Source organism: Elgaria multicarinata, chromosome 16 (assembly GCF_023053635.1).
Source record: "Elgaria multicarinata webbii isolate HBS135686 ecotype San Diego chromosome 16, rElgMul1.1.pri, whole genome shotgun sequence".
Taxonomy (NCBI): Eukaryota; Metazoa; Chordata; class Lepidosauria; order Squamata; family Anguidae; genus Elgaria; species Elgaria multicarinata.
Genome location: NC_086186.1, coordinates 22,209,731 through 22,234,130, shown reverse-complemented (window position 1 = coordinate 22,234,130; position 24,400 = coordinate 22,209,731). Strand labels below are relative to the sequence as shown.

At 44.1% G+C, this 24,400-nt stretch overlaps 1 protein-coding gene across 1 annotated transcript in view; it reads right to left on the bottom strand.

Annotated features, from left to right (window-relative positions):
* Nucleotides 1–24,400, bottom strand: part of CHSY1 (chondroitin sulfate synthase 1) — a 111,430-nt gene that overhangs the window by 80,275 nt on the left and 6,755 nt on the right. The window contains exon 2 of the mRNA XM_063142174.1: nt 13,785–14,280. Within this exon, the coding sequence (XP_062998244.1) occupies nt 13,785–14,280 (496 nt within the window). The remainder of the gene's footprint in view (nt 1–13,784; nt 14,281–24,400) is intronic.

The following is a 24,400-nucleotide window of genomic DNA, read 5'->3' as shown; positions in this document are numbered from 1 at the left end:
ACTCTCACTCTCTCTCTGGAAGGAAAACTTTCACTGTTCTTCTTGAGTTGTTATTCAGGTGCTTCCTTTCAGGAAGGCATTCTAATACGAGTGCTTGGATGAACAAAGGATATCATTAAAAGAATTTTCTAAACAAAAGTTAACAACTATTTCCTGCATCCACACTGAGAGTCCTGTATGTGTTAAAAAGGGGGAGAAAAGGCTGGGCTTGCTTAACTGAAGTAACCTACAGTGGAGACTGGTGGAGAAAAGAGGAAGGCTGATATGAGGATGTGTGTTTTCATTTGCCTGTAGCCTTCAAGGCAAATTTCAGCCTGTTTTCTCTGCACCATTAAAAGTACAGCTATGTTCACAAACTGCTTCAGTGGGACTCTTATAGAAGCTGCCATGAGGACCAGAATTGGCCAGTTTAGTACAACAACATTATTTGAAAATAGAAATATATTAGGACAGCTTACGCCAATAGGACTGCTCTTATCTAAGTGCCTAGTCCAATCTTATTAGGCCAGGGGTCCAGGGCTGTCCAAGCTCCATTTGTTACTTAAGAGCTCTGAATTAGATGTTAAGCTCTAGCTAGATTTTCGGCAGCTACAGAGAAGACACCACCACCACCACACAATTTTGACTATTTCAGAAGGCTGAGGAAGTCTTTGGCAGAGGCACCTTTGAACAAGGTTGGCCTAATTGTGGCTGCATCCCAACATGTAACAGAACTGCATGAAGCATGTCTCCATGGCGCATCAGCTATTATGCAACCAAACCATGCAATGTACACCGCAGCCTGGTGAAAAAGCATCTTCAGAAGTACCATCAACACCCAATGGGCATGCTCAATAATCAGCCTTCCCCAGCCTGGTGCCCTCCCCAATGTCTTGGACCGCAATTCCCATAATTCTCAGCCAGCATGACCATTGGCTGGGAATTATGGGAGTTAGAGTCCAACACATCTGGAGGGCACCAGGTTGTGGAAGACTGCTCTATAAGCCATTAGGAGACGAGCTGTAGCTCAATTGGAAGACACATGTTTTGCATGCAGAGTGCCCAGGGTTCAATTCCAGGCATCTCAGGAAGCAGGTCACCCCTACTTTGGACAAGACAGCATAGGGCAAGTTGGACCAATGGTCTGGCATTGTATAAAGCAATTTCATAGGTTTATTACTGTTAGGAATGGTGAAATCTGTTGATTTTGGTTTCTCTCATTTTCCCAATCTTAAATTGAATTTGTCCAGAACATTGTAATTATTATTTTTTTTATGTCTGCATGAAAATTCATCAGCATTTCTGTGCACATTTCCCCCTAATACTTGTATTTTTGTATGTGGTTTTGCCTACCCTACACATTTTTTGCAAGCAATTTTCCTAATATAATGCATTTTTTAATGGTATTTTCCTTACTATATGTGTTTTCTGCACATATTTCATTTCAAGAAATCCACTGCAATTTTCGGAGAAGTGCAAATTTCAAAGAAGTGCAAATTTGAAGGATAGCCAGGTTTCAGTTCACATAGTGGCTCAGAAGTGCAAAATTAGGTACATTTGCATTAAAATGCAAACTGAACACATTTCTCTCCATCCCTAGTTCCTGATCTACAATCTGGGGGGTGGGGGGGGAGTCCTTTCTATGGGATGGGCAGGATAAAGAGGAAGATGCATATATCACCATTATTGCATTTATATCCTGCTTTTCCTCCAAGGAGGTCAAAGCAATATGCACCAGCAAAAGCGATTCTCCTGAGCATAGAAACAGCCCATCAGTTCTAAACCTAGCAAAGCACCTCTGATCTATTTTGAAAGCAATTTAAGAAACTATAACTTGGTCTACTAAAATATTTAAAAAGTGTAAAAATAGCAATTGCCAAGGACGTAGGGAAAATGAGTTTGCCCAGGACGCTTCCCCACTAAACGAGATGAGATCCAGTTGCAACAAGAATGGTAGATTTATCCAGTGTTTGTGCGCTAAGGAAAACGTGAGCGTGATGTTTTAAAAGCAAAACAAAACCCACACATACATCAAAGGCTTAAGAATAAATCAGATTCAAAGGGACAAGAGCCACAGAAACATGTTTTAAAACTGTAGGCAAAGTTGATTATCCCAAACAAAACAATACTTCCTCAAAAGCCCAACTTTTGAGGCAAGAACTTAAAAGGCTGCTTTGTCCCAAAGAGGAAATGGAAGACCATACCTTCACTTTGAGACAATCAGGATTCCTGGAAGACTTTTAATAGGGCTTTAGAGCCCACTGCCAAGAAATTTCAGACCAGCAGAGGGGTTCAGATAAGCTTTTACCCACAGGAAGTTACTGCTGACACCAAAGGCACTTTAAGGCTCAATTAAGGATAAATGGTGCAGCTTGGAAGCAGCAAGAGATCATCAAAACTCATTTACCAAAAGATGGAGGAGGTACAAATTAGGACTCCTGTCTTGCATTGCTTACCAGTCAAAAGCACCATCAACTCTTGCAGGTGTGTCAACCACTCCCCTACATTTTCACTCGAGTGCAACACTTGGTTCTTCCCCAAAAGGCACAGGTAGCATCCATTCACTTTTATGGAAGAATATAAAGGGATGCACTCTAGGACACCACAGTGGCATACAGGCAGGGGCTAAACGTGTCCCTGGGGATCCCAGTGAAGCAAATGCTGCCCCTCCTCACCTGTCTCACAGAGGGCAACTAGTTTACTTTGCCCCAAGCTACCTGAAGGAGTGACTCCTCCCATATGCTCCTGTCCCCACCCTAAGATCAGCTTCTGCAATCCCCCTCTGGGAGCCCCTGCCAAAGGAAGTGAGGTGGGAGGCTATAAGGAACAGGGCCTTTTCTGCTGTGGCACCCCAGTTGTGGAATAAGCTTCCTAGAAAGGCTCACCTGGTTGCCTCCATTGTATTCATTTCAGCACCTTTATATTCTCATACGCATTTTAGTTTTTCAGTTTGTTTTTATCGGGTACTGTATTTTAAATCGTTTGCTGCTAGCTTCTACCTGATTGTTTTATTTTTATATTGCAGTTTTAAACTTTTATACTGTATTTTGCCATATTTCGTATTTTATGGTTTAAATTGTTGTGAACTGCGGACAGCATAAAAATGTGATAAATAAATAATACATAAATAAATAGTTCCGCCTCCTTATCTGCAATATACCTGCCTGGGTTCAGTTTCATCATCATGCCAGATGTTTGAGAATTGGGTTATAGATAGAAACAAAAAGATTCATCAAGAAGCAATAGCAGTTACATTTGAATATAGGAAGATGCCTTTTACCAACCTTCCCCAACCTGGTGATGTTTTGAACTTCAACTCCCAACCTGCAACACTCCAGATATACCTGCACTGCAACTCCCATCGTCCCCAATCTACAGCTGTGCTTGCTTGGGTATGATGGAAGCTGTAGTCAAAAAGAACTAGAAGGCACCAGGTTGGGAAAGTTGCCTTTAGCAACCCAGATGCCAATTTTTTAGGTGTCGCATGCTCCTTCTAATCAAATTTTCTGTACCCCTACCTATATTAAGTGTGACTCCACAATCCATTTTTGTCCCCATAGCCCTATGCTGCAGGAAGCAAATTCATGGAAAACAGACCTATTAATGGCCATCACAGCTAAACGTTCAGAGAAATGATCCATGCTTCATCTCTCAGTAATAGTTGAAATAACAGAGAGCGGCTGTACAAGTAAAGAGTTCACTGGAACATCACTGCTGGGGGGGGGGGGGGGGAATGCTAGAATGGATTGTCAGATACAGCATGGCCCTTATGTTCTTAGGTCTCTAATTATCCCTGTTTTGCGGCAGGGGATCTGCAGTAGGGAAAATGCAATTCCCCAAAGCCAGCAAAATCCAGAGCTGAGCAAGGGTCAGAATCCCAGCTTTCTATCTAGACCCAAGCCAAATACATGCTGGCTGAGGAAGATGGGAGTAGTAGTCCAACCCATCTGGAGGGCCCCTGGTTGGAGAAGGGTGCTGTAGTGTAACAGGTAGTTGCAAAATGCAGTACTTAGAGCTAACCACAATTAACGTTGTCTTCTTTTTCTTTGTAAAGACATTAACCACACATCAGGCTGGCCATCTTAAAAGTGTAGTCCTTAGGCAATACGCAGAACCACAAGATTAAAAACATCCATTAAAACAGGCATTAGTGACTGGGACATTATGGAGAAACGACGTTTATTTTTTAACTGAACCACAACATCGGTTTGGTGAGCTCCTTCCTGCCTCCATGACAGACCCAATAAGAACACTTCAAGGGAGCTAACTAAAGATGCATTAGAATAATGATCACTAATAATGCAAGTGAATGATGCAACAAGGATGAAAATGCAACGTAATTCTGTGGATTGTGGATTAACACTTAGAATCATAGAATAGTAGAGTTGGAAGGGGCCTATAAGGCCTCTGAGTCCAAACCCCTCAAAGCATCCCTGACAGATAGCTGTCCAGCTGCTTGAATGCCTCTAGTGTGGGAAAGCCCACTGCCTCCCTAGGTCCTGTACTGCTCTAACAGTCAGGAAGTTTTTCCTGATGTCCAGCCGGAATCTGGCTTCTTGTGAGCCCATTATTCCGTGTCCTGCACTCTGGGAGGATCGAGAAGAGATCCTGGCCCTCCTCTGTGTGACAACCTTTCAAGTATTTGAAGAGTGCTCTCATGTCTCCCCTCAATCTTCTCTTCTCCAGGCTACACATGCTCAGTTCTTTCAGTCTCTCCTCATCGGGCTTTGTTTCCACTTCTTATTATTGCTTTTATATTATGTTTTATGGTGTATAAGTTGCTTTGAGACTGCTTTTTTGTGGTGAGAAACAATGCATATATTAAATTAGTCATCACCACCTCTATCAATAGGGCCCATGTTAGTGACATGATACATAAATACCAGTATGTTCCACATAAGAACATAGGGAGCTGCCTTCTCCAGGGTCAGACCATTGGTCCATCTTGCCAGTATTGTCGACCCTGACTGGCAGCGGTTCTGCAGGGTTTCAGGCAAGAGTTTTCCCTGCCCTTCCTGGAGAAGCAAGGGATCAAACCTGCGACCTTCTGCATACAAAGCAGGTGCACTACCTCTGAACTACGGACTCTTCCCTAAGCTCGAAAGACAACCATAGCTGTTGCATGGAGCAGAGTGCAAACAAATCATCAGCGCTGGAAGCTAAGGAACTTATCATTATTATTATTATTTATTTATTTATATAGCACCATCAATGTACATGGTGCTGTACAGATTACACAGTAAATAGCAGGACCCTGCCGCATAGGCTTAAAGTTGTAGTAAACAATAAGGAGGGAAAGAGAATGCGAACAGGCACAGGGAAGTGTAAACAGGCACCGGGTAGGGTGAAGCTAACAGTATAGAGTCAGAACAAACTCAATATTTGAAGGCTATAGGGAAAAGAAAAGTTTTTAGCTGAGTTTTAAAAGCTGTGATTGAGTTGGTAGTTCTCAAGTGTTCTGGAAGAGCGTTCCAGGCATAAGGGGCAGCAGAAGAAAAAGGACGAAGCCGAGTAAGGGAAGTGGAGGTCCTTGGGCAGGCGAGAAGCATGGCATCAGAGGAGCGGAGAGCACGAGCAGGGCAATAGTGTGAGATGAGAGAGGAGAGATAGGCAGGAGCTAGACCGTGAAAAGCTTTGAAGGTCAACAGGAGAAGTTTATATTGGATTCTGGAGTGAATTGGAAGCCAATGAAGAGATTTCAGAAGTGGAGTGACATGGTCAGAGCGGCGGGCCAAGAAGATGATCTTAGCGGCAGAGTGGTGGACAGAGACCAGCGGACTGATGTGAGACGAGGGAAGGCCAGAGAGAAGAAGGTTGCAGTAGTCCAACCGAGAGATAACCAGTGCGTGAACTGCAGAGCGAGAACCAGGCACCTCTAGCCAGGAATGATCCAGGCAAAGATCCAGCCAAACCTGCAAGCTTTTATGCAGAGGAGTGTGGGAAACGGAGCAAAGGCAGCATGCAATCTGCTTCCATCCAGATATTTGGGACTTGGTGGTCAGGAATGCTGGGAATTGTAGTCCAAAACATCTGGAGGTTGGAGAAAGCTAGACGATGGAATCTATTATTATTATTATTTATTTATTTATTTATTTATTTATTTATTTATTTATTTATTTATATAGCACCATCAATGTACATGGTGCTGTACAGAGTAAAACAATAAATAGCAAGACCCTGCCGCATAGGCTTACATTCTAATAAAATCATAATAAAACAATAAGGAGGGGAAGAGAATGCACCAAACAGGCAGTATAAAAGTCAGAGCGAAATCAAGTTTTAAAAGCTTTAGGAAAAAGAAAAGTTTTTAGCTGAGCTTTAAAAGCTGCGATTGAACTTGCAGTTCTCAAATGTTCTGGAAGAGCGTTCCAGGCGTAAGGGGCAGCCGAAGAAAATGGACGAAGCGCTTCAATGCCCAGAGTAGATTCTGTGGCAAGTCTTGGTGACTCGTCACATGGGACGGCGGCCCAAACATCTATGGCACCCCTCAATACACCGGCAGGACGGTGACTGAGACCGTTGTGCTCAAGGTTCCAATACAACCCGGCCCTGAGAATGAAGAATTCTGGAAGGGTGCGGAATGGTGGATAGGGTTGCGTTTGGCAGCCCTCGTGCTGTTTGCCAGGAGACAAGCACGCGCAAGAGTTTCCGTCCCAGTCATAAGGTTCCACTTTGGTGGGGGTGAGGGAGGCAGAGGAGCTTTATAAAACAGCACATGCAAAAGCTGTGAATCCTCGCTGCAGAGGAAGACACTTGGCCGCTACTTGCACCTTTGTAAACCACACTGAGGTTTATTTTCAGCAGTTTCTCCACAATCCCTTTTGTTTCCGTTTCTAATTTTAAAAGTACTCTTTAATTATTTTGTTTTGCTAATCTTATTTTCACAAGTACGCACGGCTAAGACTTGCAGCAGGCAAAAAACAGGAACAAACAAACCATTTTTGATATTAAAGGCTCAATGAGAAGAGGAGGAAACTTACTCAGAAAAGACCACAGCTTCTCTGACCTTAAAGAGAAATCGTTGACGAGAATATGGAGTACTCGAAGGGTGGACAGAAGGTACCTCAGGATCTACTGGCAAAGCTCTGGGTGAACTGCACTAGATCTCTAAGGGTTTCTGACTTCTAATTGTTTAACAATTAAATTAGCCAGTCTGGTGTAGTGGTTAGAGCGCTGGAGTGGGGAGATCTGGGTTCTAGTCCCCTCTTGGCCATGCAAACTCACTGGATAACTTTGGGTTGATCACAGGCTCTCAGCCCAGCCTACCTCACAGGGTTATTGTGAGGATAAAATGGAGGAGGAGGAGGATCTTGGGTTCCTTGTTAGAAAAAAGGTGGGATATAAATACGCTTAATCAATCAATTAAATTAGGCTGCAGAAAGGAAGAAAGCTGGGAGAGAGGAGGAGGAGTAAGCAGGAGAGAGATATTTGTGCAAAAGGACTATGAGCTCAGTTCTAAAACTGAAAACAAATTCATGGTCATGTAGGCAGAGACATCCTGTTCCTTAATTTTACTAGGTGTATTAATTCTGCCCCGAGCCAGAATTCTGCACCCAACTCCAACTGTTAAACCTCGAGGTTCTATTAAAAGAGATCGAGAGATCCCAGAAGCCTAGAGTCTGCCGCCGCCCCACCCCCACCACCCCGGATTACGGTATGGATGTCCTTTACGACAAAATGCCTGCCATTAGGAAGAGAGAAGAAAAGAACATTTAAGACCAGCACATGAAAGAGAACGGGCTGCTACTGCATTCATGATGATCTTACTGGGAGAGGGCCTTTTTGATGGTGGCTCCTGCAAATGTGGAACGTTTTCCCCGGTGAGACCTGCCTGCCACCAACATTTTCGGCTGTTCAGCAGCAGGTCAAGACTTTCCTCTACTCCCAGGCCTTTGAAGGCATATGAAATGCATCAGTTGTTTTGGTTATGGGTCTTCTGATGTTTTAGTAGTCTCATTATGCTTTGGTATTTTAATGAAAATTGTTCTTAGCTGTTTTATATTTTGCTTGTTTTTAATCATTTTGTTGTAAGCTACCTTAGGTGTTTTTAAAGCGAAAGGTTTCTAATTCATTCAACAACAGCAGATACTTAATATTTCAGAGGTATTTTGGAGCTTAAAATATTTTGGTATAACTCCTATAAACACTGGAGAAGATTTATTTTATTTCCTTTAACCTATAGGGGAGCTCTGATGTGGTCATTATAATATATCTGTCTGTTTTTGTACATTTCAAAAGTTCAGTTTCTTTTGCTTTTGGATATTGGTTGCCTTTGGCTATACGCAAGGAAGTTTATAACTAAGCAACAAATAGATTTTCCAGGGTGCTGGGACAGTCTAGGTCAGTGGTTCCCAAAGTGGGCAGTATCGCCCCCTTGGGCACGGTAGGATTGCATAGGGGGGCGCTAAGAGGCAAAGGGGCGGCAGGGGGGCGCTCGAGGCGGTGTTTTCCGAGAAGCGCCTCTCCAGAAGGTCTTAAAACCCAGGGACATTTTTTATGGGAGAAGGTAGTTTGGTCCCAAGCCATATAGGGGAAGAATCCACACATGTATTAATACCATTTAAGAAGAGTCCTTTTAACAGTGAATTGAAATGTTTCAAAAGCACCAAAACGCTAATGAAGAGACATACCCTGCTTGGTGTGCCCCGCCATGCCGGCTGCAAAACAGAGGCGTTTGCTCTCTTTTCCCTCCCTCGGCAAGCCTGCGGCGGGTGCTTTGGATTTTGAATAAATATTCAATTGTTACTGTTTTAAATTTTATTGTTATTGTCTTCCTTAGTGGGTCGTTGAAAACTGCTATTCTGAATAATGATTTTTATAGTGTAGGGTAGGGGGCACTGGGCATGAATTTGTGGAACCAAGGGGGCGGTTACCTGAAAAAGTTTGGGAACCACTGGTCTAGGTGAAGGCCCTTTTAGTTTTCTGTACAAGGTCACCATCACATATTCAACCACGATTGCCCACCACACCAACAGCTTAGCCCTTTCTGAAAGGTCATCTAACTAACTGGAAGCAGATTAACTGTGCAACTTCTCACGAAAGCTATCTTCTCCTCCCAGGCATCTACCCCGTAAACAAATCAAACACAGCATTCACCCTCACCACCATTATCCCACGAAGGTCATTCATAAGATACCAGGGTTTAAAAGTAACATAGCTGGGTGAATACAGAACACACTGTCTGAAAAGCACAGCTGCAGGTTGTTTTATCATCTCTGGCGAAAGGAAAAGCTACTTTCCCAAGGAGAAGCTGGGAGGCCAGGATGCAATCGGCAGCTAGTAATATTATAGGCTTGTGTCAAGATTACATTTCTGTGGCACTGCTGAGCTGCCATCTGTCCGCACTGTCTTCGTGGTCAGCTGTAGAATCCTTTGAGTAGATTTCTCATTTGGCTACTGGTTACTCCCTTGTTGTAAAATAAGACACAACTGTGGGAGAAACATATTTATTTGCTCATGTACACCCCCTACCCTATTCAGACGAAACACTAAGTCACGGTGGTAAAGCATTTTGAGTTACACATTGTGGCTTAGCGTGTCATGTGAACCATGACCTGGCATGTTGTGTGAACCTTTCCTAACCATGGTGGCTACATAACCACATTTTAAATACGCTCACTAACCATTTGCTGCAAAAAGGTTAACAACCTAACTATGGCTTAGTGTGTTGTCTGAACAGGCCCAATGTATGAATGTGTATGTGTGTGGGGGGGGTGTACTTTAACTAGAAAAGGAACACTCCCCTCCTGCAAGCTCCTCCTCCTTCAATTGTCACCCCCAGCAGACTGTACAGAGTGGGAGGGAGAGGAAACAAGGCCATTCCAGCAAACCTGCTGAAAAACTATTTAGCTTTTTCCTTTCCCCTTCCCATGCCTTTTTCCTTGTGTGTTGTACCCTTTTGGATGGCAAAGAATGACAGTGAACATGCTTTGCATGCAGAAGGTCCCAAGTTCAGCTTCTCCAGGTAGGGCAAGGAAAGAACCACACAGAGGAGGGCCAGGATCTCTTCTCGATCCTCCCAGAGTGCAGGACACGGGATAACGGGCTCAAGTTACAGGAAGTCAGATTCCGGCTGGACAGCAGGAAAAACTTCCTGACTGTTAGAGCAGTACGACAATGGAATCAGTTATCTAGGGAGGTTGTGAGCTCTCCCACCCTAGAGGCCTTCAAGAGGCAGCTGGACAACCATCTGTCAGGTATGCTGTAGGGTGGATTCCTGCATTGAGCAGGGGGTTGGACTCGATGGCCTTATAGGCCCCTTCCAACTCTACTATTCTATGATTCTATGAATCCTGCCTGAAACCTTGAAGAAACATTGCTGCCAGTCAGTGTCGACAATACTGGGCTAGATGGACCAATGGTCTGACTCAGTATAAGGCAGCTTCCTATGTACTGATCAGATATGAGCCACTCCAAGAGCCTTTGGGGCCGAGGAGTGGGATAAAAGTAAGTTAAGGGCACGACCCTATGCATATTTAATCAGAAATAAGTCCTACAATTCCCAGCGTTCGCCAGCCAGTCATAGTGGGGGAATGCTGGGAGTTCTGTCTTAACATGCAGAGGATTGTGCCTCAAATATATAAATTAATAAGGGCCCTGTTCAGACAACACGCTGAACCATGCTGCTTAACCACAGAATGGTTAATGGAATGCATTCCGTTAACCATTTTGTGGTTAAGCAGCATGGTTTAGCGTGTTGTCTGAACGGGGCCAAACTGTACCTCCCCTTCATCTGTCGCTTCAAGCACTTTTATGTTCTCAGTGCTTAGAGCAACAAGTTGAAGGGAGAGGAGGCAGGGCGGGGGGGGGGGGAAGACATTTTGGTGCTCCTTTCCCTGTTAAAGTTGGCCTCCTGCCAACCCTCGCTTTTATAGGGGGTTAGGGCAGATATATGAATGACAATGGCCCATTCATATCCAGCTGGGGCCTGGGGTGGGTCTAGCATCCAAATCAAAATTCTTTCCTTGGGGCTCTGTTTACAGGAGCTTTAAGCCTCATCCTCTTGCGTGCTACCTTGGCTGTCAAGGCTTGCCATTAAGCATTAGATTACTGCAGATTAGATTACTGCAATGCCCTCTACATGGGGCAGCCTTTGAAGACGGTTCGGAAGCTGCAGCTTGTGCAGAATGCGGCGGCCAGATTGATAGCTGGAACAGGGAGGTTTTGTGAACCGCCCAGAGAGCTCCGGCTATTGGGCGGTATAGAAATGTAATAAATAAATAAATAAATAAATAAATAAATAAATAAATAAATAAATAAATAATATAACACCGATTCTGGCCCGCTTGCATTGGCTGCCTATACATATCCGAGCCCAATTCAAGGTGCTGGTTTTAACCTATAAAGCCCTACATGGCTTGGGACCGCAATACCTGATGGAACGCCTCTCCCGACATGAACCTACCCGTACACTGCCCTCAACATCTAAGGTCCTCCTCCGAGTGCCTATTCCGAGGGAAGCTCAGAGGATGGCAACAAGGGAGAGGGCCTTTTCAGTGGTGGCCCCTCAATTATGGAATGATCTCCCTGATGAGGCTCGCCTGGCGCAAAAACTGTTATCTTTTAGGCGCCAGGTCAAGACTTTTCTCTTCTCCCAGGCATTTTAACAGCATTTAACAACGCTAAGTTTGTTTTCTAACGGACCCCAGAACTGTTGTTTTTTAAATGGATACTGTTGTATTTATTTATTTATTTCATTTTTATACCACCCAATAGCCGAAGCTCTCTGGGCGGTTCACCCAGAGAGTTTCTATACTGTTGTTTTTATGTTTCTGATCGTTTTTAAATTTTGTATACTTTTAATGTTTACTGTTTTAACTTTTGTGGACCGCCCAGAGAGCTTCAGCTGTGGGGCGGTATATAAATGTAATAAATAAATAAATAAATAAAGCATGGTGTGTACAATGTACACAAGCACAAAGCTGTGAGTTAGGGAGCAATTTGGATTTAAGTGAGGAAATGGAGAGGGAGAGAGAGGAGGAAGAGGAAGAGCTCTTGACTACCTGAAGTTCCAGATACCAACTAAAGACGACAAAACAGCCACCTAGCTTCCACGTTTCAGTATACTCTCCTTAAGGCTCAACGTTCAAGAAGAAGGGGATGAGGTGAGGAAAAAGGAAACGGTGCTGTCAATAAAGGATCCGTCAGATGCTCCATCGCAATGGTCATTCAGCAAGCTGTTTGCAAAATAATTAGGTTTTGCAGACCAAAAGAAGATCTCAGGTTGCATTAAAGGCGGACAAAGAAGCAACAGCTGCTCCTTCTTTTGAAAATATCAAAGCCATCTCTAGCACTTACTAGAAGTCAGGATTTCATCTTCCTCACCTTTAGTGTCTGGTCTTAAATTTAAGACTTCTTATATACAAATTCTGGGGTTGGAACAGGGTTGTTACCATCAGCAAAACGTCCCTAAGAGCAGAGGAACGAACTGCAACCTTCTCCTTTAGTTATTCTCTGAGTGTTGCCTCTATCCTGAAGAGCATCACAGCGCAATCCTGATTGTATATATAGACAGAAAAAAGCCCTACAACTTCCAGCATTCCATGGCCGCCTGGTTGGGGAATGGTGGGAGTTGTAGGACCTTTTCTGTCTAAACATGCCTAGGATTGTGCCCTAATACAGTGGTTCCCAATTGGTGGTCCGCGGACCCCCATCCAGGGGATCCGTGGCACCATTCACATGTTCACCATTCATTTCTGGAGTCCACTGACGACGAATTCCTACCAGAATTAAAATATAACATCACTGAGCACCTGTGTGATTTAGCAACTAGCTTCAGAGATTACTTCCCTGCACCTAATCCTGAAAACTCATGGAGAAGGAATCCTTTTGAATGTGGTGATGTACAACTAACAACTCTATCTGCGGAAGAGCAAGATGCACTTGTTGATATAGACTGGACCAATTCTGGGTGAAGTTTTTTCCTGATTATAAGAAGTTAGATGAAAAAGCTTTGAAACACCTAGTTCCCTTTTTCCACACATCTTTGTGAACAAACACTTTTGATATTTTGTTATATGAAGAACAAGCATAGAAATCGGCTTGATGTTGATCCAGATTTGAGATTAAAAGTAGGAAATATTGAATCGGATGTGGAAGGGATTGTTCGGGACAAAAAGAGGCATGATTTCTCCCATCACATGTCATAATTTGTTCAATTGTAAGCTAGACATTAGTAAAATTAAATTCGTCTTTATATTCCTAACTAAATCATTGTCATTTTTGCGTGGTAATATCAAAAATATCACAAATTTTATGGTCTGTTTTTTAGTATACCTAAAATCCTTTGCTTATTAGGGGCTACCCCTTATTTTCTCCAAAAAATTGCTTCGTACAGGTAACTATCATAGAGATAACAATTTTTTCAAAAGTAGGGGGTCCATTGGTTGGCATTTGAAAAACAAGGGGTCTGCAGTACTTAGCTAACTGGGAACCACTGCCCTAAGACAATCTAGGTCCTTACTAAGCTGTGCCCGAGTAAAGTCCCCACAAACCCAGAAACAACAAAATGTAACGAAGGCGGATGAAGGCCAAAGCTTAATTTTTCCCCGCAGGCACAGAGAAGAATATTTGCCTAGATTCAAATTCAACCAATATTTCCCAAAATCAAAACTGTGAGATTTCCTGGAGGCCCTCCAGGGTTGCTCTCATTTTAAGAAATGCTAGTTTTCAGCTCACATGCTTTGGGTTAGAAACACAAAAACAAGGCACGTGGATTTCCAGAAACTATGTCACCGAATCAGTTCTTCATGAACGTTTTTAACTAAGATATGGAATATTGAAAGGTTTCCCCATGACCAACTTACCTCATAAGACCAGACACATTGCACTTCAGCAAATCTTCGTACACATCTCCCAATCTCCACATCCTCGTGAGTGGTGTACATCTCCCGAAGGCACTCTCCAATGTGAGGCACCATCCTCCGCAGCACCTCCCGGCTCATGATCACACCCGGACCCCCCATGCAGAAATTCTCTCCAGGTTCCAGGGCCAGTTTCCCCATCTCTTCAGTGGTACCCAGCCCTGTCTGCCCAAGGAAGAGGGGCTCGCTGCTGTTCAAACTCCGAAGGAAGTTCTCCAGCTTGTCCCCTTTGACGTAAACATCATCGTCGGCTCGCATAAACCATTCGTACTTGTCCAAGTAGTGGTCGTGCATGTACTTGAGCATCATGAACGATTTCTTCTGGGGTGGGTAAGAGTCATCTACACCAGGCAGTGGAACTATGGGAATTGGAAGAGAGGTATCTGAACCCTCGCTGGAGAAGAATTCAACCTTGCCAGGGATCGTGCTGGACCACGTTCTGTAAAGAAGACGAAAAAAGGAAAAAAGACCAGTTAGTAAAAAAACATTGATTATTGCATTTATATCCCGCCTTTTGTCCTTCAAGGAACCCAAGACGGCGTACATAATCCCTCTTCCTCTCCACTTTATCCTCACAACAACAACCCTGTGAGGTGGGTTGGGCTGAGAGTCTGTGACTGGACCAGAGTCACCCAGTGGGTTTCCATGGCCGAGTGGGGACTAGAACCCGGATCTCCCGACTCCCAGTCCAACACTCTAGCCACTACACTACACTGGCATCAATTTGCTTATTAAACGGAAACTACTCCTTCTAGATCTTTGTCCTGTTACTGATGAACAAGAGGACCTCTCCTCTTAGCCCAGAAGTAGGCAACCCAGTGCCTTCCCAGCTGTTTTGGACTATAACTCTCACAATCCCTGATCATTGGCCATGCTGGCTGGGAATATTGGAAGCTGTAGCCCAAAACATTTGGAGGGCACCAGGTTGCCTACCCCTATTTTAGCCTACGACTGCTAAGTTTACTCAAGAACTTGTGATGATGGGACTTCTGTTGAAAGGTTTATGGTAGTTCAAACACATAATGCCCAGCAGTATCTACATGTTTGTTAACACTCTCCAAAGAATGCTATAAAGTTGGTGAGGCAGGACATCCCTTTAAGAGAAGCCATGCTCAGTCATCCTCAGCAAAGCTTGGTCTTCGATACGTGTCATTATTCTAGTTTTAATTACGCTTTCCATCAATTTACCTGCTATAACATTAGGTGGTTCTGAAATTTCCAGACTCCTCCCTAAATCCTTAAAAACAAATCACTGTTACACTGGCTATCTTCCAATCCTTTCTTAAGGAGGCAGAATGTCACTGCTAGGAGACAACTAACTTGGTAAGAGATATAATCTTTATGCCTGCTTACGGGCTTCCCAGAAACATCTAGCTTTTTAGCACTGGAAACAAGATTCTGGGGTAGGTGGGCCCTTGGGTGATCCAGCAGGACTCTTATATTATTGCAATGAGTAGAGAAAGAACAGAAATCATGGGACATAGAGATGATGATCAACAAAGACCGGAAGCCTGTGCCCAGGGGCTCCTTACATTTCCAACTGCAAATTTACATGCAGAAGGCATGCTCTTTCCACAGCGATGGAATTCTCTATTTATGGCTATCCACCAAAACCCTAACCTGAGCACCTCTACAGAAGCACTAGCAAGACATTTCCTCTGACCTCTTTTTGACAGCAGCCAGGATTCAAGTTCTTAACTATGTGACACTTTATACGTAGCATTTTTATTTAATACAAAACCCAATTAAAATTTAAGGGTTAAATGTTACGAGGAAGAGAAAGAGAGAAAGAAAAGCCCCAAGTGCGGTTAGACATTGTCTTCATATTTGTCATTCCCAGAAATCCCAAAGATGGTCCAGTTTTGCACAAACTTATTCCCTGGATGATTCTGGATGGGATGTTTTAGTGCATGACACTGTTTGGTTCAACTCCACTGGATGTATTTTTAATGCGGAATTTTATAATTTTAACTGTCCTAAATTGTAGGGTCAGGGCAAGTTGCAGATCTGCCTAGAAGCCCTGAACAACGTCCTACAGCAGAACCTAGCTAAACTGGATAGAACCACAGACGGCTGTCGCCTGCGTAATGCATGGATTCTATTGCAGACCACTTTCAAGTCAGACCCAAAAAAGCAGAGCTCCCCAAGGGACAATCATACCAACCTAGACATTAAGCCTCTACACTTGGACTTTCAAAGACCACAAAGTCTAGACTCTCCAGTATTCTTTTCCCAGGTTTCCACCTACAATTTCTACCTAAAAGAAGTGCGCTTTGGGCAGGAGGAGATGTCAGTAATCGGATAGTTTTATATCCTTCACCTTCGCTTCCTTCCCTTCTCAGAGGTAGAACGTTTTCGTTATGTTAGGTAGTTTTGTTCCGAACATAATCTGTGTTCACGATCTGATTTGGAAATGCTCCTGAGGTGTGAAAACAAAGCGCTCCTTAAATGTAGCCTTGCTATTTTCTACTGGGAGCTCAGCAATATTTTTAGACAAGAAATCTATCTGTTCGCACATTTTTAAAAAGAAAGAAAAGAAACTCGAACACAGCATAAAGCTGGCTGCTTTATGCTATGTTAGAGTTTAAAATATTCACACATATTTAACAATTCACACATATTTAAATGACTGGGTGTGTTTTTTTACATACTGGCATTACGAGGAGCAGAAAGGATGCCACTCATTTATCTCTCAAATACAAATTTAAATCAGAGGAAAATAGTTTATTGCATCTGGACTACTTTAACCCAATCTACCATAAGAATTTGGGGTGGGTAACAATATTAATCAGGCAGGAAATAAATAAAATGCCCATGAAAGCCAATGTAACGTAAGGAACTGCAGTGCATATAGTAATTATTTTACCTGTCCAGACATATAAAAAGTATTCAGTATGCCCATTAGATACTGAGGAGGCACATTTGAGATGGGTAGTGTGTATAAATTGTACTCCTGAAAGCAGAGGCAGCCAAGTGCTTTGGTTAATAAATTCATTTATGTATTTGCATTTTAATAGAAGCATGTAAATCAACGAATAAGAATGCAGGGATCAGATTTGGTCACTTGGAACCCTCAGCCCATTACCACAGGATCCAGTTTTGATTCATGATTAAAACTCTGAGAGAGCTTTCGTTGGCCAGAGGCCCAAGTGGCCATCTAAATCCAGAGGATATCTTCTTTCGCCTAGGGCCCCGGAGCAAAGTTACGGCAGCTCAAAAAGCTGTATCCCAGCCTTCTCCATCCTGGCTGGCTTGGGGATGCTGGGAGATGTAGTCCATCACATCAGGAGGACACCAGATTAGAGAAACAGAAGTCCAGTAAAAGGAAGACCTTGCTCTGTTGACCAGGTAAGAGCAGAAGGTCACTCTGTATTTATATACCAGGCCTAACCAATCTAGCAGTTTCATACTCTCTGCCACTCACAGCTGATGTTACAAACTCATTGCTTTCTGCATTTTAAGAGGGCTTTGAGGCCCAAGCACATGTTCTAGCTAGGTAATTCAAGCCTTAGCCCATTAAGTGTGTGTGTGTTTTGGTTAAATCCCCAGTATGTTTTTTATACTGTTTTTATGTTTTTTTTAATTTTAATGTTTACTATTCTTAATTGTTGTAAACCGCCCAGAGAGCTTCGGCTGTGGGGCGGTATATAAATGTAATAAAATTAATAATAAATAATAATAAATAAGTCCTTTACAGCTTTTCCCTCTCTCAACCAGACCCAGCCAAATAATCCTTCCCTCAAGAGTTATACTGGCCAGCTCCACTTGACTAAAGTCCATTTTTAAATAAGTCTGCAGGGTCAGAATCTGGGATTGTTAATCTATTAAGGAAACAGTGGTCTCCCCACCCTTCCCGCGCACGCACACATGAACAACGACCGAGGGTTGCTTAACCCATGATGAACCATGATGTGAGCTTTGCAAATGTGGCCACCGAAGGCTATTTGAGGGTAAAACAACCCTTGCATACCCCTACAACAGACCAAGGGTTAAGCGATTCTCAATGAGCCCAGCCGTGTCATGTGAACCAGGTCACTAAATTTTAGGGGAAAACCATGTTTCTCTGCCCTCCGTTCTTTCTTTGCGCTTGCTAGTTATTTTTAAATCCAGACAAACACAGCTATGGTTTACAGTAAGTAACTAGTGTAAAAAGAAGGGGGGAAAGAAAACGTTATTCATTATTTGGACACACATTCTTTGGAAATAAGGTTTCCCCCTTTCGCCAAATTCAACAAACGTGAAATGAAGAAACAGCTTCTCTTAATAATTTTTTTTTTAAAAAAAGATCCATAAACAGATAAATAAACATTAAATGTTGTGTCTATTTTTCATTCAAGGTATCATGAGGAGTTTAAAAAGATAACCAGAAACTCAGGAACGCTGTGGAGAACTGCAATCCTGCAGTGTCCACAACGAACCATCCGGTGTTTTTTCTTCTTCTTCTTTTTAATCTGTTCCGTAAAGCTTTCATTGTGAATGATGCAGCCCTAACTCTAAGAGCACTTCCCTGACCCCAGAGAGATTCATCAGACAAAGTGGCAAGATTAGGTTCTCACAATTACTCCCGTTTAATGACTTCCCTTTACGAAAGCCAATTAATTCCCTTACTCTGCTTCGCGCACCATGAAAGATTAACTCCAAGTAACAGCAGGGAGAAAATATAGACAGGAAGTTTCATTTTACAGGGACAACCTTAACTAGGGTGACCATATGCAAAAGGAGGGCAGGGCTCCTTTATCTTTAACAGTTGTACTGAAAAGGGAATTTCAGAAGGTGCCATTTGTATATATGGAGAACCTGGTGAAATTCCCTCTTCATCACAACAGTTAAAGCTGCAGGTGCCCTGCCCTCTTTTAAATCTGGTCACTCTAGTATAGCTCCTGCACCTTTAACTATTGTGAGGAAGACGGAATTTCATCAGGTTCTCCGTATATACAAATGACACCTGCTGAAATTCCCTTTTCTATGCAACTGTTAAAGATTCAGGAGCCCTGTCCTCCTTTTCATATGGTCACCCTACCTTAACCTAAAGGCAGAGGTTCTGCAATTTTCTGCCTTCAAGAGACCAGCTCCAAAGGTATTAACCACCTGAAGAGTCTCATATCTGCATTGGAATTCCTACAGGATTATGGGACCCTTTCACTAAAAGCAGTGTTTTCTAGGGCAGAAGGTAGATCTAGATCTACTGGAATATCTCTGAACGATGCATGATAAATCAGCAGTGTAGCTCACTCAGTGAGTTTGGTCCAGATATAACCTTTCAGCCTAACCTAATGCACAGGGTTGTTGTGATGATAGAGAGGAGAAACACATGAGCATCTTAAAAGCAGGGCACAGTAAAAAGTAAATAATTACAACAAAATATCACTGCCCTGCATGAACTGAAAACTTTCCCAGTAACATACAAGTTGTCCTTCCAGGCAAATCTATCTGCTATGCCTTCAGGGGAGGACATTTATATTTATATATATTATTACATTTCTATCCCACCTTTTTTCCTCCAAGGAACCCAAGGCAGCATATATAATCCCTCCTCTCCATTTACAACAACCCTGTGAGGTAGGCTGGGCTCAGAGTCTGTGACTGGCCTAAAGTCACCCAGTGGGTTTCCATGGCTGAGTGGGGACTAGAACCCGGATCTCCCAACTAAACGGCCAACTGTTTAGCCACTACACCACCCTGGCTTTAAAAGCAAGCCTCACATAAAGTCAATTCCTGTGTGCCCGGTGTACATTTGAGTGTTCCGTGCACTACACATGCATTGTTTCAGCAATCTTTACAACAGCCAAACAGGGTAGGCGAGTATTTTCCCACCCATATCAAATATAGGAGGCTGAGAGAAGGGAGTGGGAAAGTTTGCCTAAGACAACATAGGCTCATGGGTTGAGATGAGATTTGAACTGAATCACAGATCATAGAATCATAGAATAGTAGAGTTGGAAGGGGCCTATAAGGCCATCGAGGCCAACCCCTTGCTCAATGCAGGAATCCACCCTAAAGCATACCTGACAGATGGTTGTCCAACTGCCTCTTGAAGGCCTCTAGGGTGGGAGAGCCCACAACCTCCGTAGGTAAGTGGGTCCATTGTCATACTGCTCTAACAGTCAGGAAGTTTTTCCTGATGTCCAGCCGGAATCTGGCTTCATGTACCTTGAGCCCATTATTCCGTGTCCTGCACTCTGGGATGATGGAGAAAAGATCCTGGCCCTCCTCTGTGTGACAACTTTTCAAGTATTTGAAGAATGCTCTCATGTCTCCCCTCAATCTTCTCTTCTCCAGGCTAAACATGCCCAGTTCTTTCAGTCTCTCTTCATAGGGCTTTGTTTCCAGACCCCTGACCATCCTGGTTGCTCCTCCTCTGAACACACTCCTGCTTGTCTGCAACTGGGGACTTGCTTGCTCGCCTTGTGGGCAGGGCTAACAGCATGGTTCCTTGCCAGGGTAAAGACTGTAAGTCAGTGGTAGAGCACCTGGTTTGAATGAAGAAGTTCCCTGGTTCAATCCCCGGCACGTGCAGTGAAATGAAACAGGTAACAGTGAATGGAAGAGACCTCTGCCCAAGAGCCGCTGCCAGTCAAAGCAAGCAGCATTGAGCTCGAGGGACCAATCATTTCACATTCCTTTGTTCCCCCAGACGCTTGTCTTAGGACATAGCTAGATGGGGCTATATCCCGGGGATCGCTCTGGGATCGTCCCTGTGCATTCACATGACACACAGGGGATCGGGAGCAGGGAGGGATGATCCCTCCCTTTCCCTGGGATGTCGTCCTACACTTCTAGCCCACTTTTTCCGCAGAGACTGCGTAGTGTGCGGGCGGGCGTCGCAGCTTGTCCCGGCTCCTCACGAGTAACCGTGAGGAGCCAGGAATGGGGCACAGAGCTCCAAATAAACATCATTTCTTTTTTTAAAAACACACACACTTTACCTACAGTTTTGCGCACGAGCGCACATGTGCTCTGTATCCCTTACAAAAAACCCCCAAATGCCGTGTGTAGACGAGGGCGACGATTTCGCGATCATAAAATCGCGAGGTCGTCGCCCTCCGACCCCCTCCTCTAGCTGAGGCCTTAGACTCATTGAACTCCTCAACGCTGAGCATGAACAGTACCTATGACTCATATTTATCCTGGACGGAAACTTAGCATACTGTTGCACCTTGTACGCTACCCAATTTTTATCAGTGGCCATCTTTTGAACCGAGGAAGGCCTACCAACATCCCTCCCTCCCACCCACCCACTGGCTCATTGCCATATGAGCTGAGAGACAGGCAAAGGCCTCTTTTAATCCCCTCCTCACAAACACGAACAGCAACAGAGGCTCAGGCAGAACTCTCCCCTTACCCACCACAGTTGCTCACTCCTGGGGGTGAGCCAAACCATAAGCAAGTAGGCTTAGGATACAATCCTATGTGTATTTAGAGAGTGAAAAGTCCTACAACTCCCAGCATGCCCCAGCCAGGGAATTGTAGGACTTTTTTTTCTGCCTCAACATGCATAGGATTGCCCTTTAGGTGGTTAAGGAGGGTGGATCAACCATGTTAAGAGACACCACTTGCTTGTCTCGAAGGGCCAACATATACATTACTGTAAATGCATGTCTGGTAGCTACATCTTCCCCCTTTTTAGTTTTACTCTAGAGTAGGCACACACACCCCGACCTGGATCCTACCATAGGGGATAGGTTGTTTTTTTAAGCTCCAGATTGGGGCCCTTGCACCTACTCTAGAGTAAAAGTGAAAAGACATAGCTGCTAGGCATACATTTAAGGTCATGTCTGTTTCAGCCCTTTATAGCTTGCAAGAAAGAAGGCCTGGGTGGAGAGAGGTGTTTTGAAGGGCTGAAAAGGAAGCCTCTCAGGCTAGACAGGGGCCTCAATGACCTTATCTCTACTGTAGCTCTGTGCCTTCCGGCAAAGAACAGAAACTCCAATTGACAAATTTAAGCACTGCCCTTGTAATCCTGATCTGGCCCAGCTCATCAACTGGAGGTTTCTCCCTGCTGCCTATCAAAGGACTCCGTATCATTCCTCTCTTTCCAGTGTACAGGCCTCAGTGAAGATGCTTATGTAGCCAAATAGGCATTACCCACCCGAAACAAGGTGGTAGCAGCAGGTTTGGGGGGGGGGGGAACTAAGGTTTGCCTAAATTCTGCAAGAAAAAGAAATCCTAAAAGGAGGAGGAGTATCCCCAAGATAGCTCAATGCAGACTGGGCATAGTTGTAGGGCATGGACTGAAAGTCCATGAGGCAGACTCCTTGCTGAAGCTAAGCAGGACTGGGTCTGGTCAGTGCTTGGAAGGGAGACCACCTGGGAACCGCAAAAAGCCACTTTGAATTCCACGATGGAAGAAAGGTGGGATATGTATGTAATTAAATAAATACTTAAAATAAGCAGTCATGGAATACTGATAGTTGGGATTGGGGAGGGGGAGGAAACTGGGCGAGTGCCGTGGAAGACAGCATGGCTGGGTGGTTGAAACAGTGAACAGGAAGACTTGGCAATAAGAACAGAAGAACAACCAGGCTGGATCAGACCAAGGGTCGATCTCGTCCAGCATCCTGTTCACACAGTGGACAACCAACGGCTGTCGGTGGGAAAGCCATAAGCAAGACACAGGCACAACAGCACCCTCTCATCCATGTCCCCCAGCAACTGGTGTCCATAGGCACACTGCCACTGGTACTGGAGGTAGCATATAGCCATCAGGAGTAGTACCCCCTGATGGCCTTCTCCTCCAGGAATTTGTCTAACCCCCTTTTAAAGCCATCCAAATTGGTGGCCATCGCTACATCTTGCGGAAGCAAACTGTTGTGTGAAGAACCACTTCCTTTTATCTGTCCTGAATCTCTTACCAACCAGCTTCATGGCATGACCCCACTGGATTCAACTATTATGGGAGAAGGCGAATAATGTCTCCCTATCCACATTCTCCAAACCATGCATAATTCTGTACACTTCGATCATGCCTCCCCCCTATTTGCCTTTTCCCCACGCTAAACAATCCCAACCTGTTGTAATCGTCCCTCGCAGGGAAGTTGCTCCATCCCCTCAATTGTTTTAGTTGCCCCTTTCTGCACTTTTTCTAGCCCTGCAGTTTTCTTTTTTTTAGGCGTGGTGACTAGAACTGTACAGGTCTGAATCTGTTCCTTTGCAACTTCATCTCTGGCTGCAAATCTCCTTACTCTTGAGTAAGATAGGGGTGGGGAACCCAACCCTTGGATTAAGAACTCTGCCATCAAGCCTTTTGGACCTTGCCTCCTGCGCCTGCCTCACCCAACAGCTTTCCCGTTACCCGGAGACAACTTTCCCGGATGCTGACCACGGCATTGATAATGCATCATGGACTCTGCCCCCCCCCCCGTCCTCTCAAACACTGCATTATTGATAGGGATAAGAGCCTGGTTGAGACGTCCGTCTGCTCATATCAGAGTTTACCAGGTTGCAAAGTGTATTAGAAACAAAAAACAAAGAGGATGGGTTTTAAAAGCAGCCGATACAGGTGTGAAGAGAGAGACAGGTGTTTTCCTCCCTCTCATAGCACAACAACTAGTGGGTCAGCTAATGAAGCTGACTGGCAATAGGTTTAAGTCTGACAAATGAATAATGTGACCACATGGAAAGGAGGACAGGGCTCCTGTATCTTTAACAGTTGTATTGAAAAGGGAATTTCAGCCGGTGTTACTTGTATATATAGGGAACCTGGTGAAATCTCCTCTTCATCACAACAATTAAAGCTGCAGGTGCCCTGCCCTCTTTTAAATCTGGTCACTCTAGTATAGCTCCTGCACCTTTAACTGTGTGATAAAGGGGGGATTTCATCAGGTTCTCCATATATACAAATGACACCTGCTGAAATTCCCTTTTTTATGCAACTGTTAAAGATACAGGAGCCCTGTCCTCCTTTTTATAGGGTCACCCTAAGTTAACAATGCTTCATGTTTTCTTAAAAGACTATTTTATTTATTTATTTATTTATTGCATTTTTATACCGCCCAATAGCCGAAGCTCTCTGGGTGGTACACAATATCCTCCTCAAATGCAGACATGGGTCCAGTAAGATATTATTGTTCTCTGCTCAGGGTGAGCGGAAGGCACACCCTGACTGAGGACAGGACATAAGAACATGCATAAGATCCCTGCTGGATCACATCAAAGGTCCATCTAGTCTAGCACTCCGTTCACACAGTGGCTAACCAGCTGTTGACCAGGAACCCAAAAGCAGAATAGGAGTGCAGCTGCACCTTTCCACCCATGTTCCATAGCAACTGGTGTATATAGGCTAACTGCCTTGGATACTGGAGATAGCACATAGCTATCAGGACTAGGAGCCATTTATTATTTATTTATCATATTTATACCCCGCTCCTCAGCCAAAAAAGGCTCTCGGAGTGGCTTACACTTAGCAAAAAAGACATTGATAGCCTTCTCCTCCAGGAATTTATCCAACCCCCTTTTAAAACCATCCAAATTGGTGGCCATCACTACATCTTGTGGTAGTGAGTTCCACAGGCTCAAACTTAAATTCTCTCAAACCTAAAAGGCTCAGTGGGGCAGGCGCA